Here is a 20,750-nt window from a genome sequence, read left to right as displayed (position 1 = left end):
TAACATGATAATTAAATTAAATTGTTTTTCTGAAAGGACCTTCACTACCTTGAGTAAATAAAAGTATTTGTTTTTAAGTACTTAAGTAATCAAGGCCATATCGTTATATCATATAGAGATTAAAATATACTCTACTTATTTACTGTTATAACACAATTAATTATGCTTAACATTGTATTTTTTTTTGTTACTTAGGATTAAGAAATCAAGACATGATACTTTATTGATAAAAAAGTGGTACTATAGTTCGGCCATTCAGAGAATGCGTTCCTGACACGTCGCGATTGAACTGACGACGTAACTTTGCAATGGCGTTGCAGTTACGATAAAAATATTTTTGCTGGTTGTTTACCGTTTTAACAATTGAGGAGCATTAAAACAACATTATTATATCAATAATCAATGAATGTAGTTACGTCGTCAGTTCAATCGCGACGTGTCAGGAACGCATTCTCTGAATGGCCGAACTATAACAGTAATATTATTAATCGTTACATCGTTATTTTTATCATTAAGGTACGTCTTGAATTCTTGCTGCCTGTTTTGGAATGTGCAGTCGCTGTCAGATAGCGATGTCAGCTTCCGACTTCGTCAGCGGGGCCCAGTAGGGCCAAGGCCTGCCGGGGCTGCGGGTTCGAAAGAGATACCGCGGCCCTGGCACATGAAAGGCCTACGACGGAACACGACGGTTTTTAGTCAGTAAGAGTCTGACACTCCCTCGCCGCTGCTAACCCACAGCGGGAGGGGTCATTTGATGATTTTTGACGTCGTTAAAAAAAAAAAAGATTTCGACTTCGTGCAGGCGGCAGTGGCAGCCGGCAGCAACAATTCAAAATTTACGTTTAACAATTAACGTCAATATAAACTATTATTTACTTAACATCTCATCATCAATCATATTAAAAGTCCTTTATCAATCTTATCTCAATTCAAGTTGCACAACAAAATCATTGACGTCTCTTATCATGATATCAAACTTCACTCTAAGATCTCCCTTGAGCCCATCTGAGCTAAACTTATCGCTCTTGGTTTCATCGAAGTTAAAGTTATCCCTCTTGGTTCCATCAAAGTTAAACTTATCCTGGTTTACATAGTTATTCGTCTCACTAGGTAGTACGCGGTATCGACGCAACATAGTCGCAAGCGCAGTTTTCATCGACATCATCGCGTATTGGTAGCCTGAGAAAAAATAGAAACGAATATTTTGTAAAATTGTTTGCTTTGCACGGTCAATTTTAGGATGGGTGATCGTCTTGAACAGTAAATGAGTTTTTATCGGAGGTTCATGCAATACTCAATGCCAAACATGGATGTTGCTCACCACGGACAACAAAATGATGGGTGACCGATTAGAAGATGATATTTCCCTGGCAGGCACAGTAAAACACATTAAGGAAGTATTAGTACATGTTTCTTAACACACACATCTTATGTATGGGGACTTGGGAGTCTTAAATTTAGGCTTAACGGCCAACATGGTACTTGATTGCAATTTTCATAAATCTTTACATCTTAGGTATTTTCTAGATATTCATTAGCTACCCACCTAAACAGCTCCTAGGTCCATGGCTGAAGGGCATAAAGGCGGCAGGGTGTGTGGGCGGCGCGTCGAGGAAGCGCTCAGGACGAAACTGCTCCGCGTCACAACCCCAGTACCGAGGATTGCGGTGGATAGACCAGATGCTGATGAAGAGGCCACAGCCTTCTAATATTGTTATACCTGAAGCTATAGAAATAACATTACAAGCTTTACCTTCTTAGTTTTTTAACAGGAAATTAACCATGTTTGAGGAGACTTACATTAGTGGAAACGTAGTTTTTATAACCACAAAATTGGGGCATAGGAAGTTTATATGATCCATGCAGTGCAGGATTAACGATAAGCAAGAGTGCTTAGAACCTCGCACTCAACATATACACCAAGGCTGCACCTAATTCTTCCAAAAAATCGAAGTGCTGTATCTACTATCATTTTCGTCGCTTCTCTTTAGTTAGCAAGATGTTTAGTGAGTAAAGGGGCCCTCATTTTTCTAATCTGGTACTGGATCTATGTTTCAATATACTACTTACGTAGAGTTACATCTTTCTGGACTTGCCGTACTATGAAAGGTACGGGAGGATACATTCGCAACGTTTCTTTTATAACGGCTTCCAAGTACTTGAGGCTGGGCAGATCTTCAGGAGTCACTTGTCTGTCTGAATCGCCAAACACACCTTGTAATCTGAAAAATATTTCTTCCTACTTATTTATATTGACTAACGGCCAGTTTCTTCATCAAAAGTTAAAGTTAAAGTAATGTCTAAAGTAAAAGTAACGGTCAAATACGTTTTTTCAAGGCTAAAGTGACAGCAAAACTAATAGAAAAATTGAATTTGACCGTTACTTTTACTTTAGACATTACTTTGACTTTTACTTTGGCTTTAACTTTTGATGAAGAAACTGGCTGTAAATGTTAATTGTTATTTGTGTATTGTATTTTCTATGGGCCCTAGTTGCCTGAATTAAAGGAATAAATAAAATAAAAAAATGACATACAGCTGAAGAGTTACTTTATCTGCCCCGTCGTGCAATTCCAGAAACTACTGAATCCATTTGAAAAACACTTTTAGTGGGCTATCTAACCATTTATTGAAGTAGGCAATATGCTTTTTGTCGTGGTTTGAAAATGTAACTTATACATCAAGTCAGATATGCAAACAAAACTTACTCTTCATAAACTTTGTCCTGCACATCAGGGTATTTGGCCATCATGAGAGTAGTGAAAGCGGATCCCACTGCTGAAGTATCAGTGCCAGCTAGTACGATAACCAGGGTCTCTTCTCTTAGGGTCACGTTGTTATGCTCCACTGGCGATTCCATCAGCAGTTCTAGGAACGTCTTAAAGCTTTCTGTCTTTGCTGAGGACATTCAAAGCAGTGTTAGAACGTGCAGTGGAATAAACTCCTTAGCAAGTAAAATCACAATTCAATCACTATTTTGCAGAAAAAAAATAGGTCATAATTAAAAAAAGCTTCGTAATCTTACGTGTGCCAGTTTCTTGATCTATCTTTTCTTTTGTCAGTTCTTCTGCTTTTGATGCAATGATCTGAAATAATAAAAAATATACGTTCTACTGCCATCATCACATTGAAATTCGCCAAAGAGGCTATAGCCAGATTGACAGATTTTGTTATATCCATTCTGGACCTTAATACCTTGTTCATAAAGTTCATTATCAGTTCCTTGCCATCTGCATACATTTGAGAGGCATTTGCGCAGAAGAAGCGGTAGACCGTCTCATTATACAGCCAGGGCTGACAAATGCGTTTGGCATCTATACGGCAGCAGGTCTCGAAGGCATGTAGAAATGGCTGGTCGGGCTGCAGCTGGGAGTTCATTTTTATGCCCAGTGTCGTTTCTGTAATGTTTGATTTAATAAGTAATCAATTCGTACAAATATTATATGTTAAAGAGTTTGTTTGGAAGGCTTTGAACTTTAGTGGACCTTATGCCATTAGTGGCAGAAACTACTGGTCAGATTTGAAAAAATCTTTCAGTGTCCTTATGTGTCAAACTGACCATTTATTGAGGAAGACTATAATCAACTTTTTTATAGGAGTGGAAGAAGGTGTTGCCGTGGAACGCATTACACACACGCGTAAAACCAGTGGTTAGAAGCTAGTTTATAATACACGTAGGTCAAAATTTACTTGCACGCCGGTTGTGTAATAGTTATTTAAAAAAAATGTCAACCACCATACCACAAACAGAATCCATGGAGTACGTAGTGAGGTACTTCCAGATGGAGAAAGCGCCTCTGCCAGCGACGGAGCTGAGCTGTTTCACCATGGTGCTGCTCTGGTTGGAGAACACCTTCACGAACGAGTTCAGGTTCTTAGGGCTGAAGGTCGGAGCTAGCATCTTGCGACGGGGACGCCATATTGGGACTGTACAAAAGTTTATTTAGTTTTGTGTTATGAATGGTTTGTTGAAATTAGAGATCACGTCATTATATAAGTACGTAGTTTTTTTCCCCCGACAGTTTTTCAAATGGAAGGACTATGTATATCTTATCTCGACAACTCAGTTACTAATTGGGTAAACTATATACCTTGATTAAATTAATACTTAGGTACTACACAGTCAGTAAACCCAAATATCGCCAGCTAAATCAATCAGCTCCTAAAATCAAGATACCCCATTTGTTTTTTCGGTACAAGTCAACAATCTTCGAATACTGACCTGGTGCAAACACGCTGCCATTTCCAAGGAGTCTTCTAAAGTACTTCATAACGTCATCCTTCTCTAGGCAAGTCTTGAGTAGAACCTCCGCAGGCTCGGGGTCGGCTACCACTATTGTGTAACAAATAGGTACAATTTTAATATGAACACATTGACCACTCTGAACCTATGACCAGTCTTACCATATTACGAAACTACGTCAAAAGTACATTAGGCCAGGAAATTTCTATCGATTTAGCTAGCTACCGCAAGTGATTTCTATCGAGTCCTCGATAAATGGGCTATCGAATAGAGAAAGATTTTTCAAATCGGTAAAGCATTTCTTTAGATTATGGCGTTCTAAAAAGAAACTCTTCAGCTTTGTAAGTATAAGATATTACAGTAAATAAAGTATGGATTCCAATAAGTAGGCACAATAACTATTTTACTGAGAAAACGGAAACTTGTACAGCTAATTCAGATAAACAAGTTCAATGTAAGTATCAATAAGGTAATTATTATCAGGTATTTTTATTGATGATATTAAAAATAAATATTTGGCGAGAAATAGTTGTATAAGTATCTAAAAAGTTGCATAATGAAGGTTAACCGAAAGCACCCCATGTAGATTCCGCATTTATTGAATTTTTCGTTTCCGTGTTTTTGAATCCCAATCACTTTCGGTGCATATCAAGGATATTTTGAACGGGCTAAGTAACAAAAATATTTTAATGGGATTATATAGAAAACGAATAAATTACGATTATATTCTTGATTAAATCCGTTGTAGGTACATGAGCGAGCACACACGAAAAAGACACAATTGATTTTCTATTGTTTTACAATTACGAACATACCTATACCTTTTTGGCATTAGGTAAAAATTAAATACGTTTAGTTTAAATAATAGTTTTTATTTACTTACAGACATAAAGCTTATTTGCTTGCCAGTGGGATATAAGTCCACCTTTCTCTATTGCCTCGTATCCAATTCTTTTGAACGTTTCCATACGATCTGAAAACAAAAGGATATCAGTTAAAAACTTTAGTTAATTGGGAGATGAAAGAATATTCTGAATTTTGCTAAAATGTTACAGTAAGTTGTACATAAAATAATGACAGTTTATTGTAAATGAATAGCTGACTGGATTTATTTATGTTCTACTTTTTTACTATAACAATCTAGGTATGTTAAAAACAATTCCATTACGCCTTCCCTACATAGAATTTACCTCACTTTATGAATTCAGAAAAATATAATGCATCATTATGTATTCATACTTTTTGAAAATATGCCAACATAAAATTAGACACATCAGGCACCAAATTTCTAATACATAAAGGAGTCAAGCAGGGTGATCCAAAACTTTTTACCAGCACACTCGAACAGGTTTTTAAGGAACTGGCCGACCCCTGGATATCGCAGGGTATCCGAGTCGGCAGTAAAACACTCACTCCAGCAGTGGGACAGCATAGGCTAATAAAAAAAAATAAAAAAATGCCTACTTGCCTACATACTATCTCTGATGTGTATTCGTTTTTTTTTTTGAAGGGCTGTTAAATTACTTACTTAATTAATTCGTCTCGTCACGGTGGTTATTCATAACTTACCGTATTTTTTTATTCACGTAAATATTACGCATCACATCGTTTTAGGGCAAGACAAAGACTAATTAACATTAGGACAAAATAATTAATGGTTTCGGCAATTTCATACTGCGCGTAACGCATATTAATTAATTTAGGAATAGGTATTAAAATAATAACTACCTACATACCGGTACGAATTCAAAAGCTTTATTCAATGTCCCGGTTACGTACTTATTAGTTAATTATTGTAATCGCCAAAATTGCCTAAAAAAATACCAAACTATGGAAGGTACCTATTTACGATACCATGCCATATAAAATATCCTATACTTGTTACGGTTATGGACTACTCTACTCAAGGCAGGTAAGGTACCTATCAATTGTAAATTTTACATAGAAATCAATAGGAAGGCAGTAGATATCTACTATTTTAAGGAGGAAAGACTTAATTGTTTGTTCGTTTGCATAAAATAGACTCCGGAACGAATGAAACGATTTTGGAAGCTACAGTGTCTCCAGGTGTCACAGAGAGAACTTTGTAGCGAGATAAAAAGCACACTTATGTAGGTAAATAAGTTAAAAATCTATTTCCATTTATGATGTGGTGTGCAAGTCAAAATTTAATTTAGTAAATACTTTGACTTTAAGCATTTTTTTTAAAGGTAGCTTATTTTAATACATCGTTGATATACAAGCTGTTGATTTGCATCCGTGCCATAGTCAAGGACGTAATTATGCTAATGATTCTCGACCCAAATCAACCAAAAAATTGGTACGTAATTTTTTTTTAATTATTTTTTTTCCGAATTCCGTCTATGTCATCTAGCCGTATTTAAACTTGGCGTGTGTGTTACTGGCCTTAAAACCGTGCTGCGCCCTCACACAAACGCAAACACAAAGAATACGCAACGATCATTCGTAAATTTCATTCATAAAATTGGATTACTTCTGAAATACTACGACATTACAATGACAAAAAAAGCAGTGCATATTAGCTATTTCCCGTCTACTGTAATTCCAATCGATTATTTACGTACTTTATGTCCTCCTCCTGAACTATGGCACAAATGCAAATCAACACCTTGTATAGCTACAGTAGTCAATGATAGCTACTCAGTTCTATAAACTGATGTAAATATAGTAGGTGATTTTCCTGGAAGTACGTACCTGGTACCGGTATTTGTTATAAGGACAGTAGAGATACCTACGAAGGTAAGTACTTAAACTAGTTCTATGGTAGGTAAATAAACCTTTCGACAGGCTGACCTTTTGGCTTCGTAGTATTCCATCGTCGCATCACAGGCTTTTATTGTTCTTTATTTCTTTTTTATTTTCTTTTTTTCGCGGGACCTACCGCCCATACAAGGATGTACTTAATATACCTAACCTATGCTACTCAGGGATAATGTAGCTTCCCGTAAAAGTGCAAGAATTTTTCAAAATATTCAGTAGTTTCTTAGCCACTAGAATGCAAACAAAAAATGTTTCTTCCTTACTATTTTAGTATAGAAATAAAGCTAATTGTCGTTAGAGCTGACTTAGCAACGCAAGCAAATGTTGTAAGTATCTATGCTGCGAACTGTTGAGAAGTTCTCGCAAGGTATAGTGCTCCTGGCTGTAGCATAGGTCTTTTCTGTATTATTTATATATTTTCAACCAACCTGAATATATCGATGTATAATTTCATAGTTCTAAGTCTAGAAAAGGCTCAATAATATCTCAATAATATATAGGTATATGGAATAAGAAAAGGTCAATTAAGCTAACAACAATACCTAACTACAAACAAACCGCAACTGATCGATGCCGATGGATATCTAAACTCTTAAATATTAACTAGCTAATAATAATATATCTACACCGTTTATGAATCAAATATACCACATTACCACCCAAATCAATATAGTAAACATTATATAAGTTTTAATACATTACAATATTTTAATAAAAGTACTCACCTTCGTCATCTCCCAAAAATCGATACCCATGTCCGACGAAGGGCAACGCAATACTCCTTGGAGCAAGTCTGTCAGCCAAAGCGATCAATCTTCTATTCTTGAATCTGGCCATCATTGTCCAAAGCATTAAGAATAAAGCTGCTAATATCCACAACATTTTGTCTACCAGTTAACAACAATATATAAAGTTTATTAAGGTTCTATTTTTAACGTACTATGAAGTGGTTAAAATACGTTTTATATCCCGTAATAAAAGTTCGCGACCGATTTTGTTCGAAGCTTTTAACGAAGTGTCTTTCCCTTATTGAGTATCTTAGCTTTGGTCTGGTTGCACTTTTCCTAGACTAGTTATTTTATGCGGGTTTCGTCATTGGCCATTTTGATAAGTCCTTGGATTTTTGAATTGAGAATATTTTGAGAAACAAAAGTTGTTTTATCGTATTCTATCGTTTATTGCATTCCATAATGTACTACATTGCATGTATTGCATTCCATAATGGGTAATGAAATATCTTAAACATTAACTTTAATGAACAATAATAACTAAATATAGGTAACTATGTTACTCGCAGATAATATAGCTTTCTAATGGTGAAAGAATATTTAAAATCGGTCCAGTAGTTTTTGAGTTTATCCATTACAACCAAACAAACAAACAAAGTTTTCCTCTTTATAATATTAGTATAGTAAGGTATAAGTAAAAATTACAGAAACTTTTGATATACCTATTTAAAGGTGCATAGTTATCATAGCTTTACTTTGAAACAAATATACCTAGACTCAAACCAAACACTTGTAACCCGCGTTATAAGTGAGTCCTGTAACACCCACCTATATTTTGCGTGGTGATTAAACCTACTTCCATCTCTTGAGAAGAGGTCACAGCCCTGCAATGGGACAATAAAAGGCAGATCAGCAAATGATAAAATTAAACACGAAAAAAAGAAGATTAAGTAGCTATTTTATTTATAATTATCCAAACTAGACTGAGGAAGGTGCCTAAGTATAGGTACTGAGTAAATGTATACATTTGCAGGTAAGTATGTAGTTTTAAAGTATTTACGGTAAGATTACGATCGCCTTTTGTTTGTACATATTTAACAAATGGACATGAAACAAAAGATACAATTTTTAATGAGATCTTGAAAATCAGCCTAACGGCAGGATAAGTCGTATAATAATCGTTAGTTTGAAATAAATACAAGAAATCAGCTCCATAACCAAATAAATTAAAAATGTCGTTGACCCCAATGCATACCGAGGGATAGCAAAAAGAGAAGATTCTAAAATTTATCTATCAATTAAGAAAGGATGAAAAATTATGGAAAGCATTAAAACCATGTAGTCAATATGAAATAACTTAAAATAATCATTTAATTCAATATTATTCCGTTTCTACGTAAACAAAGAACATCGTTTTACAACGCCTGAATAAATAAGCAATGCAAGCCACAGTGAATAGTTTACTTCTTTGCTGTGTTAGTTTCAGTAGGAACCTTGCAAGTTTATATTTTATTAGGGTATGTCAGGAACTACAAATCCAATATTTAAAAGTTTTTAGCTAAGTTATCGACACAATCTGCGGGCTACTTTTCATCCAATTATGCGGAGCTAGATAGTTACAACGGGATGCTCGCAAAACCGCTGGCGTCAGCTAGAACAGGTAATAGTTAACTTATTTATATCAATGGTTTAAATTTTCTTCTTCGGAATTATCGTTAATAATTATCGTTCTTACGATAATGATCTTAGAGGATTAAAAGGAAGTTGTAAAATAAATAAAAACACAGTTCTACTATTAAATTACCTATTTATTTACAAAAACTATAAAAATACCCTATCACACAACTATTTCCTACTATTTAACTGTACAGTGAACCTATCAGCATCTTTCATCATGATATCAAAGGTCACCGTGATGGGTTTATCTTCTGGTTTGCAGCCATTACTTCTGGCCATGTCAGAAGTGGACACGCGGTATCTTCTGACGAGAGTCGCTAAGGCTGTCTTCATTGACATCATGGCGTATTGGTAGCCTGCAAAAGAATTTGGGCAATCAGATAAGAAACTTTTTTGTTTTTATGCCAATCACGGTACTTACCCAGTGACATTTTAAGAATTCATAGAAGATTTTTGGTTCAGATTGTTTTTTTTTTTAGATTTTTACAATTGTTTTGCGATAACTTTTCTTATTTACATACTTACATCCACATAAACTATTTTTTATTATCATCAGACAATATTATTTCAATACTGGAAAAACAGCAGGCATTTAACATTAGCCTAGCCTTGGCAAATTTTTTAAAGCCCAAATTCATTGCTTGATACATAATGTACTTTCTCACCATCACCACGAGACAAAATCATGTTAACTCACCTAAACAATTCCTAGGACCATGACTGAAAGCCATGAAGGCAGCAGGATGTTTGAGCGTGGTCTCGAGGAAGCGTTCTGGTCGGAACTGCTCCGCATCGTCCCCCCAGTACCGAGGGTTGCGCTGAGTACCCCAAATGTGGGCTAATACTCCGCAACCTTCTACTAGGGTTACTCCTGACGCTAGAATAAAAGGTATCAAGAATAAATAAAGAACATTGCATTACTGAATAAAGAAGAAAGACGACAGACTTTTTGTAGAACAGATAACCGGGCCGAGTTTTTGTAGACCCAACTTGGATTTTCTGACAATCTTATTATTGTTACCTATTTTTCTCCTACAAGAAATCGGTCAACGATTTATCGGACGCGGGCGGGCAGCCTAAAGAGAAGCAGTATTTAATCTGATTCTAGAGAGATTTCAGATCGATGACAATATAAGGCTCTCAAACACCTAAATATTCTTAACTATCTCAGCATTATCTTTTGACACGACAATTTAGATCACTTACGTAGTTGTACGTCTTTTTCAATTTTCCTCACAACGACTGGCACTGGTGGGTACAATCGTAACGTTTCTCGGACCACGGCATCTAAGTACTTGAGACGAGGCAGGTCTTCTGGAGTAATGAGTCTGTCGGAGTCACCGAATACTTCGTACAACCTGTGGAAAAATAAATATTTTTCATGTATGATCAAAAAATGTATGACGTCATATAGCTACATTTTTGTATTATCTCCTGAATAAAAAATATATTTAATATCTTCAAGAAGGATGAGGATGAGGTTCGTTTCTACAAGTCAAGTCAAGTTCAAGTCTTTTTTTTAGGGTTCCGTACCCAAAGGGTAAAACGGGACCCTATTGTTTTCGCTCCTCTGTCCGTCCGTCCGTCCGTCTGTCCCTCCGTCCGTCCGTCCGTCCGTCCGTCCATCCGTCCGTCTGTCACCAGGCTGTATCTCATGAACCGTGATAGTTAGAGAGTTGAAATTTTCACAGATGATGTATTTCTGTTGCCGCTATAACAACAAATACTGAAAACTAGAATAAAATAAATATTTCGGGGGGCTCCCATACTCATTTTTGCTCATCCATCATCCTCCGAGCCTTTTTCCCAATCATGTTGGGGTCGGCTTCCAGTCTAACCGGATTCAGCTGAGTACCAGTGCTTTACAAGAAGCGACTGCCTATCTGACCTCCTCAACCCAGTTACCCGGGCAACCCGATACCCCTTGGTTAGACTGGTGTCAGACTTACTGGCTTCTGACTACCCGTAACGACTGCCAAGGATGTTCAATGACAGCCGGGACCTACAGTTTAACGTGCCATCCGAAACACAGCCAATGGTGTCTAAGATATACTTAGAAAGTACATACAGACTTAGAAAAGTTGCATTGGTACTTGCCTGACCTGGGATCGAACCCACGCCCTCATACTTGAGAGATTGGTCCTTTACCCACTACCAATCTCTCAAGTATGAGGGCGCGTATCATTAAGTAAGTGTATCATTTTTGCTCGATATCTATAAATATATGTATGTATATAGAATAATAGTTTGGATGGTACGGAACTCTACGTGCGCGAGTCCGGACTCGCACTTGGCCGCTTTTTATAAATCTCTCTTACTCACATTACCTCTTTCTTACACACCCATGAAATATTTCGCCAAACAACTTACTCTCTATACACCATCTCCTGCACATCCGGATGTCTGGCCAGCATCATGACAGCAAAAGACACCCCCACAGCCGAGGTATCAGTACCAGCTACTACGATGACCAGGGTCTCCTCCTGTAGCTCCAAGTCGGAGTACCCTCGGTCTCCCCCTGATGCTTCTATTAGGAGTTCTAGGAAGGTCTTCATGTCATGGGTGGTGTCTGGAGTGAAAGGTTTGGTAAAAATAATAAACGTGAACTGTAATTCTTGGCAAATTGATGGCATATAAGAACTTATATTTGGAGGTCCGATATTCAATAGGGTAGTGTCCAGGGTCGAAATAATGAAATAATATTTAGTCCGCTTTTTAGATAATCAAAAAATATTGGATACGTATTTTTTCTTTTTTTAATTAAACATAAAATGACAAAGATAATACACTTCAAAAATTAGGAGTGGGGGCCTTTTACGTCACAGTGTCCTGAAAATTGTAGCAACTTGTGACGTCACACTCAACTTTAACACGCTATATCTTAACAAGTTCTGATCCAATTTAAAAAAGAAAAAATACGTATCGCTTAATTTTGGACAATCTACAAGACGGACTAATTATTATTTTTTAGGAAACTAGCCTATTAGGTTGGCCCAAGTTTTCTCCTTTGTATCATATTCTGTTTATCTGCCGTCATCCCACAATTTACATTATTTCTAGCCATATCGATAGCTAATCTACATGTTTACAAAATATTTAAATAATGACAAAAATTCTTACTAGAGAATTTGGATGAAAGGAAAACCATGGCGGCTCAAGGCTCATTGATATGGCGATTTGTTCCATTGATAAGCTTTTGGAATCATAATTTTTGTATTTGTCCGTTTTTATGCAAAATGGAACCACTCGACAAATTTCATTTTTTACTTTTTTTGAACAATACTAATGTAAAAGTGGTCTAAATTCTTATACAAAATTTTAATATACCTTCTTTCCAAGGCGGAAATCATGTGGTTCTTTTTTGTATAAGAATTTAGACCACTTTTACATTAGTATTCTTCAAAAAAAGTAAAAAATGAAATTTGTCGAGTGGTTCCATTTTGCATAAAAACGGACATTTTATTTATACATTGAAACAGGGCTGACTATACCACGGGCCGCATGTGGCTCGCGGATTGAATTGTTGCGGCCCGCAGAATTTTTATCTTCTTTGTTTAAATACATTAATGAGCAAATTATTTTTATCGCGACGAAATTCAAATGTTTTGTATTTGATTACGTCGAACACATCACTATTCACTCGACAACTCGGGAAAAAGTTGATAATAAAATATTGATATACCATTATTCTACTTTTATAATGTACCTCTAATTAGTAATTTTTGTTGGCCCTGAGTCCCATTTAGTTTAGACAGCAATAATTCAGGATTAAAACATGTTTTGGTGTAAAGATGCCTGGTTATCATCATCATCATCATCAGCCTATCGCAGTCCACTGCTGGACATAGGCCTCTCCAAGTGCACGCCACTGAGATCGATTTTCGGCTTCTCGCATCCAGCTCCTGCCAGCCGTCTTGCGCAAGTCATCACTCCACCGTGCCTGAGGACGTCCTACACTACGTTTGCCGAGGCGTGGTCTCCACTCTAGAACTCGTTTACCCCAACGGTTATCGGTTCTTCGGCTAATATGGCCAGCCCACTGCCACTTCAGCTTGCTGATTCGGTGGGCTATGTCGATGACCTTGGTTCTCTGGTCTGGCCTGGTTATACCACTTGCTATATTATGTACAATGAAGTCTTCTTAAAACTAGCTCCTACGCCAGTACTGATCATAAAATAAATAAAACTAATATCCAATTTCGAAACCATATAAAACATTTTATGACTAGTATTACTTCGATAAATAATATTTAAAAGAAAAGTCTAGACGAAGCACACATCAAGAATGAAAACTGCAGTTTTCATTATAATAAGTCTAATTTATTCTATAAATTGTGACACGACATTTGCAGAAGTTAAAAAACCTACAAGAACTGCAGGACCTGCAGATACATCAGAACCCGTAACAATGTCAGGACCTGCGGATACATCGGAACCCGTAACAATGTCAGAATCTACAGATACATCGGAACCCGTAACAATGTTAGGACCTGTGGATACATCGGAACCCGTAACAATGTCAGAATCTACAGATACATCGGAACCCGTAACAATGTCAGGACCTGCGGATACATCGGAATCCGTAACAATGTCAGAACCTGCAGATACATCGGAACCCGTAACAATGTCAGAACCTACAGATACGTCAGAATCTGTGAAAATGTCGGAACCTACAAAATCACAGAATAATAATGAAAAGTCAACAACGCAAGTTTCTCGTCAATTAGTCAAAGATCGTGAAGATTGGTTGGATGTAATCATAAGTCGCAGCACAACTGAAGCTCCGAGACATTTGGCAAAAATTAAAAAAGTTAAATGGTAGTGTGTTTCATTGTAGAAGAAATTATTTTCCTGTGTTGAACGTAATTTTTCTTATATCTATTTTGTAGGTATTTTTTTTAGTGAGTCAAGCAAATTCAGATTTATTATCTCGTCAAAAACAAAATAAGTGGTATGCAGCGGATGTATTATTGAAATCGATTTATAATACTAATAATGCGATTTTATTGAAGTTGTCTTTAAAGGGCTTCAACGTGTCATGTTCGGCCCAACGTTCGCCTTTAAAGGTCTCTGCACATAGCGGGCGCGGCGCGGCGGGACGGGACGGCAACGCGACACTGAGCAGTTGTAATGTACTAGATATTACGGAGGCCGCCACACAGAGCCGTCCCGCTCGGCGCGACGCGACGCGACAATCTAGTGCATTGTGTCGCGTCGCCGTCCCGTCCCGCCGCGCCGCGCCCGCTGTGTGCAGAGACCATAAAAATTCCGGGACTTTATAGTCCCGTGGTCTAGTACGAAAGTACAAAGTGTGACCTACACATTATTGGGATATCATGATTAGGACACAGAAGGCAAAATTCTTGAATTTCATTATTTCTTACAATGCAATAAATAAGTTTAATTATGCCTCATTTAGTGCGGTAAAAACATTTTAAATTGAGTAATTGCAGCCTATTTACAACGTGCAATTGTTTCAGTGTTATGAGTATTGTAAAATAATAATAATTACGTTATATTACTTAGATAGTTAAGTGAGGTCTCTCGGTATTTTTTTCTGAAGTACTAAATCGGGCTCGTTAAAAACGTGAGTTGCCAAATGGGGAAAAAATATATTTTACCCTGAGGGTTGTAGGATCTCTAACTATTACTGGCTCTATAGAAAGGTTTTGAAGAGCTTAGATTTATTTCAATAATACCATAGCGGCTTTTCTCTTGAAGGCGATCCGCAGGACTTATTATTATAGTGCACAAGCATTTGCTTTACACTAAAGGACGGCAATCCGACACGACAGGAGAGAGATCAGGCGCAGGACCGACATTTACGTGCTCTCCGATGCATGGGATTTCAATAATAGACAAAAGCCGCTTAGGAGTTGAATTTACAGTAAAATAATCAAATGACTAGCACATTTAACAAAACGAAGGCTGTAAAATAATTACATAATATACGTTTGTGACGTTTAACCTGTGTTTACAACTGGCCAGTACTCTTGGCCTGCCATTAACCTAATAGTAACCAATGCAAAGTACAGATATAAGTAAATAATTGTTATAAGTCCTTCCTGGAAAATGGACATGCATATAATGATTATGATTATGTGAGGACAATTACCTACCTACGTACCTTTTTTCGTGATGTTGGTCTCGTCTATCTTTATGCTTTTTCGTTTTGCTTTTATCACCTGGAATAAATACAGAAACATTGGTTTCTTAGTTTAATTGACCGTCTCAATGGTGATGTAGGTACTGTTCGAGTTTTAGGTGTAGGTAAAAACTGCTTATTATTTTTTCTCAGGGGTAAAATCCTACTGGCGGGGCTGCGGGATTGTTGGAAAGAGTTACCGCCGCCCTGGTTCCCAATATTCGCCGAAAGAAACAAACTTGACTTTTAACCAGTTGCTGAGGGTGCTAAATTCTTCATCGATCTATAGAAAGCGCCTACTCGTTTTCTGAGGATATGCCCCACATGGACCTCTATTCACATTACGTAAGAAACCATATTTTTTTCTATTATATCTTAGGGCTATTAGGCATCAGAGAGTTTATACAGCGAGCATACCTGGTCAATAAAATTGCAGATGAGCTTCTTACAGGCTTCAAAGCCAGTATGTTGGGGTAACAGCTTATACACAGCATCAGCATGTAGCCACGGGGCTAACATTCGGGCAGCCATTAACTTGCAGCACTCTTCAAACGCCATCAGAAATGGCTCATCCGTAGTCTTTTGGGCATTTACGTTCACTCCCAGGGCGGTTTCTGGGGAACATCAGAATTTTGAAACTGTATCTTACGCTGTTTGTAATAAGGTTGATAATAGCAAGGAATGTTTTAAATAGAATTGACAAAGGAGATATTTACCTAAATGTGATAAACCTTTTTTAATATCTAGTAGTTAAGACAAAATATAGAACTGACTAATGACGCTTTTCTACACTATGAATAATTATATGATTTGTTTTTTTTTTACAGAACCGATTAATTTAGTCATAATTCTTAACTTGCTTATTTTTTGTCAGCTTAGCTAGATTTTTTATTAATTGCATTAACGCCATAATCTTAGTTTCGACAACGACTTACGAATATAATATTTTTATATAGCTAGACGGAAATAATTCAAAGCAAAAGTTTAAGGGTCATTTTAGGGTCACATACATTAAAAAATGATTTTAAAGACAGCTACACTTTCTAAATTGATGCGTCAGAAAGACTTGGGGATAGACGGACAACAGGGTGTAATAACAAAAATGGTTACGAAGGAGTATTTTACCAGCTGTTGAATGCAATAGTCTAACTTAATTGATGAGTATTGTTAAAAGATAAACCAAAACGGTTCCGTTTAGTTTCCATCAAAACAAGAGGAACTTACCACAAACAGAATCCATAGTATAACTGGTAATATACTTCCAAACTGAGAAGGCGCCCTTCCCCTCAACAGACTGTAGTTGTTCCACCATCACCTGACTCTGTCGAGCGAAGATATTCACGAAGTTGTTCAGGTTTTTGGGCGTGAAGGTCGGAGCCAGGACTTTGCGACGAGGGCGCCAGATGTTCACTGTGAATGGGGAGTCAGGTCACATTAACTGGCTGCGGGATTGTTCGAAAGAGTCACGGTTTCCCTGGTACATAAAAGGCCTACGACGGGACACGACGGTTTTTAGTCAGTAGGTAAGAGTCTGACACTCCCTCGCCGCTGCTAACCCACAGCGGGAGGGGTCATTTGATGATTTTTGACGTCGTTAAAAAAAGGTCACATTAACTGTACTGTACCTATTACTATTACTGTATACAACATGTAACTTAATTAACGCACATCCTGAAATATAGTTTATTCAGAATCGTTTACTGAATCGATTTATATCATTTTTAATAAAGGTAATTTTTTATCCCAAAAATAATTAAAACTACGGAAATTATTAATATAGATTAACCCTGTACAGTCAAAACAAATTCAAATAGATCGTAACTCAAAGTAATAAGACTTCGTGTATTGTCGGCTTTTTCCGTAGTTTCGTTATGTTGTGTCGAGTCGAGCGGCGCGCGGCGCGATATTTGCGTGCGTAGTAGTATGACCAAAAAGTTCTCCAAGAATTGGTATAACTAATTTAGTAAATAACAATGCATATTCATGTTAAATTAAAAATTCAGTGTATGTATTATGATTATAACATAATATTCTAATTGGCGTGTTTGAGGGTGTGCGTTAATTACGTTACATGTTGTATATCTTGCTTTTAAGATGGTAAAATGACCGAATAATCTTCAGACGATTTATTCACATAAGAGAGTGGGAGTGTATAATAAAGTTTGTATATGAGTATACGGAGAGTTTATAAGGGAGTACATAATGACATATTTCCAAGAGACACTTGTTCTTATAGCTATTTGAAGATCCCGTGGACCATTTCCATAAAACGTACGTGGAAAAAAAGAGAAGATGACTAATTGCAGCTACAGCCCTCCTAAATCTGAGGTAGGTAATTCATGGAACTTCCTCAGCTGCAACTCGTTGCCATACTATTACTACTTGTCAATTTACAGACATTTTTGACTAACGATGTTTTTATTAGTGTTCATTCTAAAATTACCTGCTAGTTCCACAAAAACAACATATGTAATGCTAAAGACCTTTTTTGTTGACATAAGTCACAAAATTGTAAACAAAAACATTTAAAGGTCGTAATGCTATTTACCTGGTGCAAAAATTGTTCCATTGCCGATAAGGTTTCTCGCAAAGCGCATAATATCATCCTTTTCCAAAGAAGTTTTTAGTATAACTTCCAAATCCACGGGATCTACGACCACTGCAAAAGAACAATTATTTATTTATTTGAAGTAAAGATAACAGTCAATCTTTATTGTTTATTCGGGTTACAAAAATTGGTTCAAGGTGGATCTACCATAATTATCTCATAAAGTATGTTGAACTTGATCTATTTGGCGCACACATAAAAAACATGTTATTTTTTCCCCTGTTTGTGTTGTCCTATGTTGTGTCAATAAATGTCTTTCTTTGTCCTGAAGCCCTTTCTTCAGTAGATTGGAAGCCAATGGTAAAATAGTTGAGAAGTCTAGGCAGATGAGAAGGCCACCAGAGTCCCCAATGTTGACGGGTTGCATATCAAAACTCTGTGAGAGAATTACCACTAGGTACTCTGGTACTTAACTATTAAAAATTACTGCAGTACTGGCCTAGAACATCAAGTTTCGACTCACCCGTATAATAGTGTCCCCCTAGCCAGAAATTAGAGAGTCCGCCATTTTTGATAGCATCGCGACCTAATCGCTGAAATGATTCCATACGATCTGCAAAAACACAGAATCTTAAAACATTGTTTACTATATTAACATCTTGATAGTTTTTCAGGTCAATATTCTTAACTTTGACTTGAAGTCCACAAATCTATGTACCCATAGGTGAATAATATTATAAAGCAGAAGAGTTCGTTAGCTTGTTTGCTTGAATGCGCTAATTTCAAGTCCACTACTAGCCCGATATGAAAAATTCTTTCAGTAATAGACAGCCCATTGAACAAGGCTTTTTATCCGGGTCCGCTAGCAGAAGCTATTCCATTTTAAACAGACGCTAAAGATAAAAAAAAATCATATTGCTAGCTCGGATTAAGCAATAGGAACTCTTAATATATCGAGTTATTAACTAAAGGGCGTGGGGTCAATGATCATACTGTTTTGATAATTAAAACTGACTGTGTTGATTAATTTGTTTAAATCTTTAAAAAATACTAATGATAAAAATATTAATGACTAGCCGTTCCCCGCGGTATTACCCGCGCCCGGTGTATTTTTTGCCGCTCTGGTACATGGTGAGCAGTAGCGCCTACCTACACTTGGTATTGGTATACTCATATAAGTTATGCTACCCTGGTACATGGTGAGCAGTTGCATCGAAATTTCGTTATTGGTATACTTTACTAAGGTGAATTATGCTGTCCTAGTACTTTACTTTTGTGGTTCTGCGGCATTCCGTAAGTTGGTTTTTGTCTAATCACTCCCGTCCCGGGAATCTTACTCGCATTTTTTTTCCTTATTTGCTCACCGTTTAGACCTACCCTGGACTACGACAAACATTTTAAAACTAAAATCAGCTCAATCGGCCCAGCCGTTCTCGAGTTTTAGCGAGACTAACGAACAGCAATTCATTTATATATATATATATATATAGATGCTAAACGAGCGAAGTCGTTATATTCAAATGCATAATTTCTTCTAGATCTTCGTATACCCCGTTTGAGTAGACACAAAAGAATAAACAATCTAGACATGAATTCTTACTAAAACACTCAGTTTCAAATGCAGTTAAAAATAAATGTAAATAAAAGTAAATTACTTAGGTAATCATTTGAAACGTTATTTTTAGCAGGTGTAAATATTTGTTTAATAGTTATTTGTAAAAAAACAGTCCTATCAAAATTACCTTCCTACTGAAATGGAGTAAGTATAGGTAGACCAGAAATCAATATTTTTTTAATCACCTCAAAATTTTTGATTAATTAGATAGGCAAGAAAAACAAAACATGTACTCACTTACTCCACCCCCCATAAACAAATACGCATGGCCAACCAAAGGGTAAGTTTTGACGCCACATTTTATTTTACTGGCCACTGCTATTATCCTACGGTTCTGAAACCGTCTGACCACTAGCCACAGAGCCACGGCACAGAACACTAGCCACAGCATGGCTCACGATTCATAACCAACTGCGACGTATAGCCACGCAACTTAACTTATATACTTAGATGCCTAATTAAAGGGACCTGTTGTTGTAAAAGAATTAGATATGTTACTAGCATACTAGTTGTCTGTCGCGGTTTTACTAGTCTTGATAGATTTTGCTTCACGCATTTGGATTAAAGAGTCCCGATGTGTGAATTCCATTGAGGAAGAAGACTCATCGGTATTATGACTAATTGTGATTACCTATAATTTAGATGCATGTAATGCCACCGTAAGAACCCATGTGTAAATGATGCATAGGTATCATGAATTTCTCCGGGTGTTTGTGGTATCTTTGAATAAATAAAATCTCACAAACAAGAAAACCTAGAGTTGTCTTTTCAGGCGAAAGACGTCCAATGCTGGACAAAGGCCTCCCCCGAGGTTCGTCACATTGCACATCCGGCAGCCCGCATCTACTACTTCCCGGCGACCTTGGCCAGATCGTCCTTCCATCTAGTGGAGAGCCTGCCCACACTGCGTCTTCGGGTTGTAGTCACCACTTGATCACTTTTCTGCCCAATCGGTCATCTGTGAACAACGTGCCTTGCCTATGACCACTTCAGCTTTACAATTCTTCGGATTA

General features: G+C 37.0%; 2 protein-coding genes across 3 annotated transcripts; both read right to left on the bottom strand.

Annotated features, from left to right (window-relative positions):
• Positions 1 to 919: 919 nt before the first annotated feature.
• LOC124630451 (cytochrome P450 4C1-like) lies at positions 920 to 5,236 on the bottom strand. The gene is made up of 9 exons (XM_047164361.1): positions 5,127 to 5,236; positions 4,223 to 4,333; positions 3,742 to 3,927; positions 3,196 to 3,398; positions 3,026 to 3,086; positions 2,709 to 2,898; positions 2,071 to 2,222; positions 1,547 to 1,726; positions 920 to 1,179 (listed from the first exon to the last, which is right to left on the bottom strand). Exons 1-9 carry the CDS (start codon positions 5,209 to 5,211, stop codon positions 920 to 922), a joined length of 1,428 nt encoding a protein of 475 aa, XP_047020317.1. The 5' UTR covers positions 5,212 to 5,236.
• A 4,306-nt stretch (positions 5,237 to 9,542) lies between these two features.
• On the bottom strand, positions 9,543 to 20,151 carry LOC124630771 (cytochrome P450 4C1-like). Of its 2 annotated transcripts, none has more exons than XM_047164767.1 (10): positions 19,975 to 20,151; positions 18,646 to 18,735; positions 18,123 to 18,233; positions 16,799 to 16,984; positions 15,992 to 16,188; positions 15,557 to 15,614; positions 11,800 to 11,998; positions 10,636 to 10,787; positions 10,127 to 10,306; positions 9,543 to 9,785 (listed from the first exon to the last, which is right to left on the bottom strand). In XM_047164767.1, exons 1-10 carry the CDS (start codon positions 20,126 to 20,128, stop codon positions 9,598 to 9,600), a joined length of 1,515 nt encoding a protein of 504 aa, XP_047020723.1. In that variant the 5' UTR covers positions 20,129 to 20,151; the 3' UTR covers positions 9,543 to 9,597. The 2 variants fall into 2 exon arrangements, with proteins under 2 accessions (XP_047020723.1, XP_047020724.1); XM_047164768.1 differs by having other exon boundaries at positions 19,979 to 20,137.
• Positions 20,152 to 20,750: the final 599 nt, after the last annotated feature.

This window comes from Helicoverpa zea, chromosome 5 (assembly GCF_022581195.2).
Source record: "Helicoverpa zea isolate HzStark_Cry1AcR chromosome 5, ilHelZeax1.1, whole genome shotgun sequence".
In the NCBI taxonomy this organism is placed as follows: Eukaryota; Metazoa; Arthropoda; class Insecta; order Lepidoptera; family Noctuidae; genus Helicoverpa; species Helicoverpa zea.
Note: the sequence above shows the minus strand (reverse complement) of the source record. Positions and strands in the feature narration are given on the sequence as shown.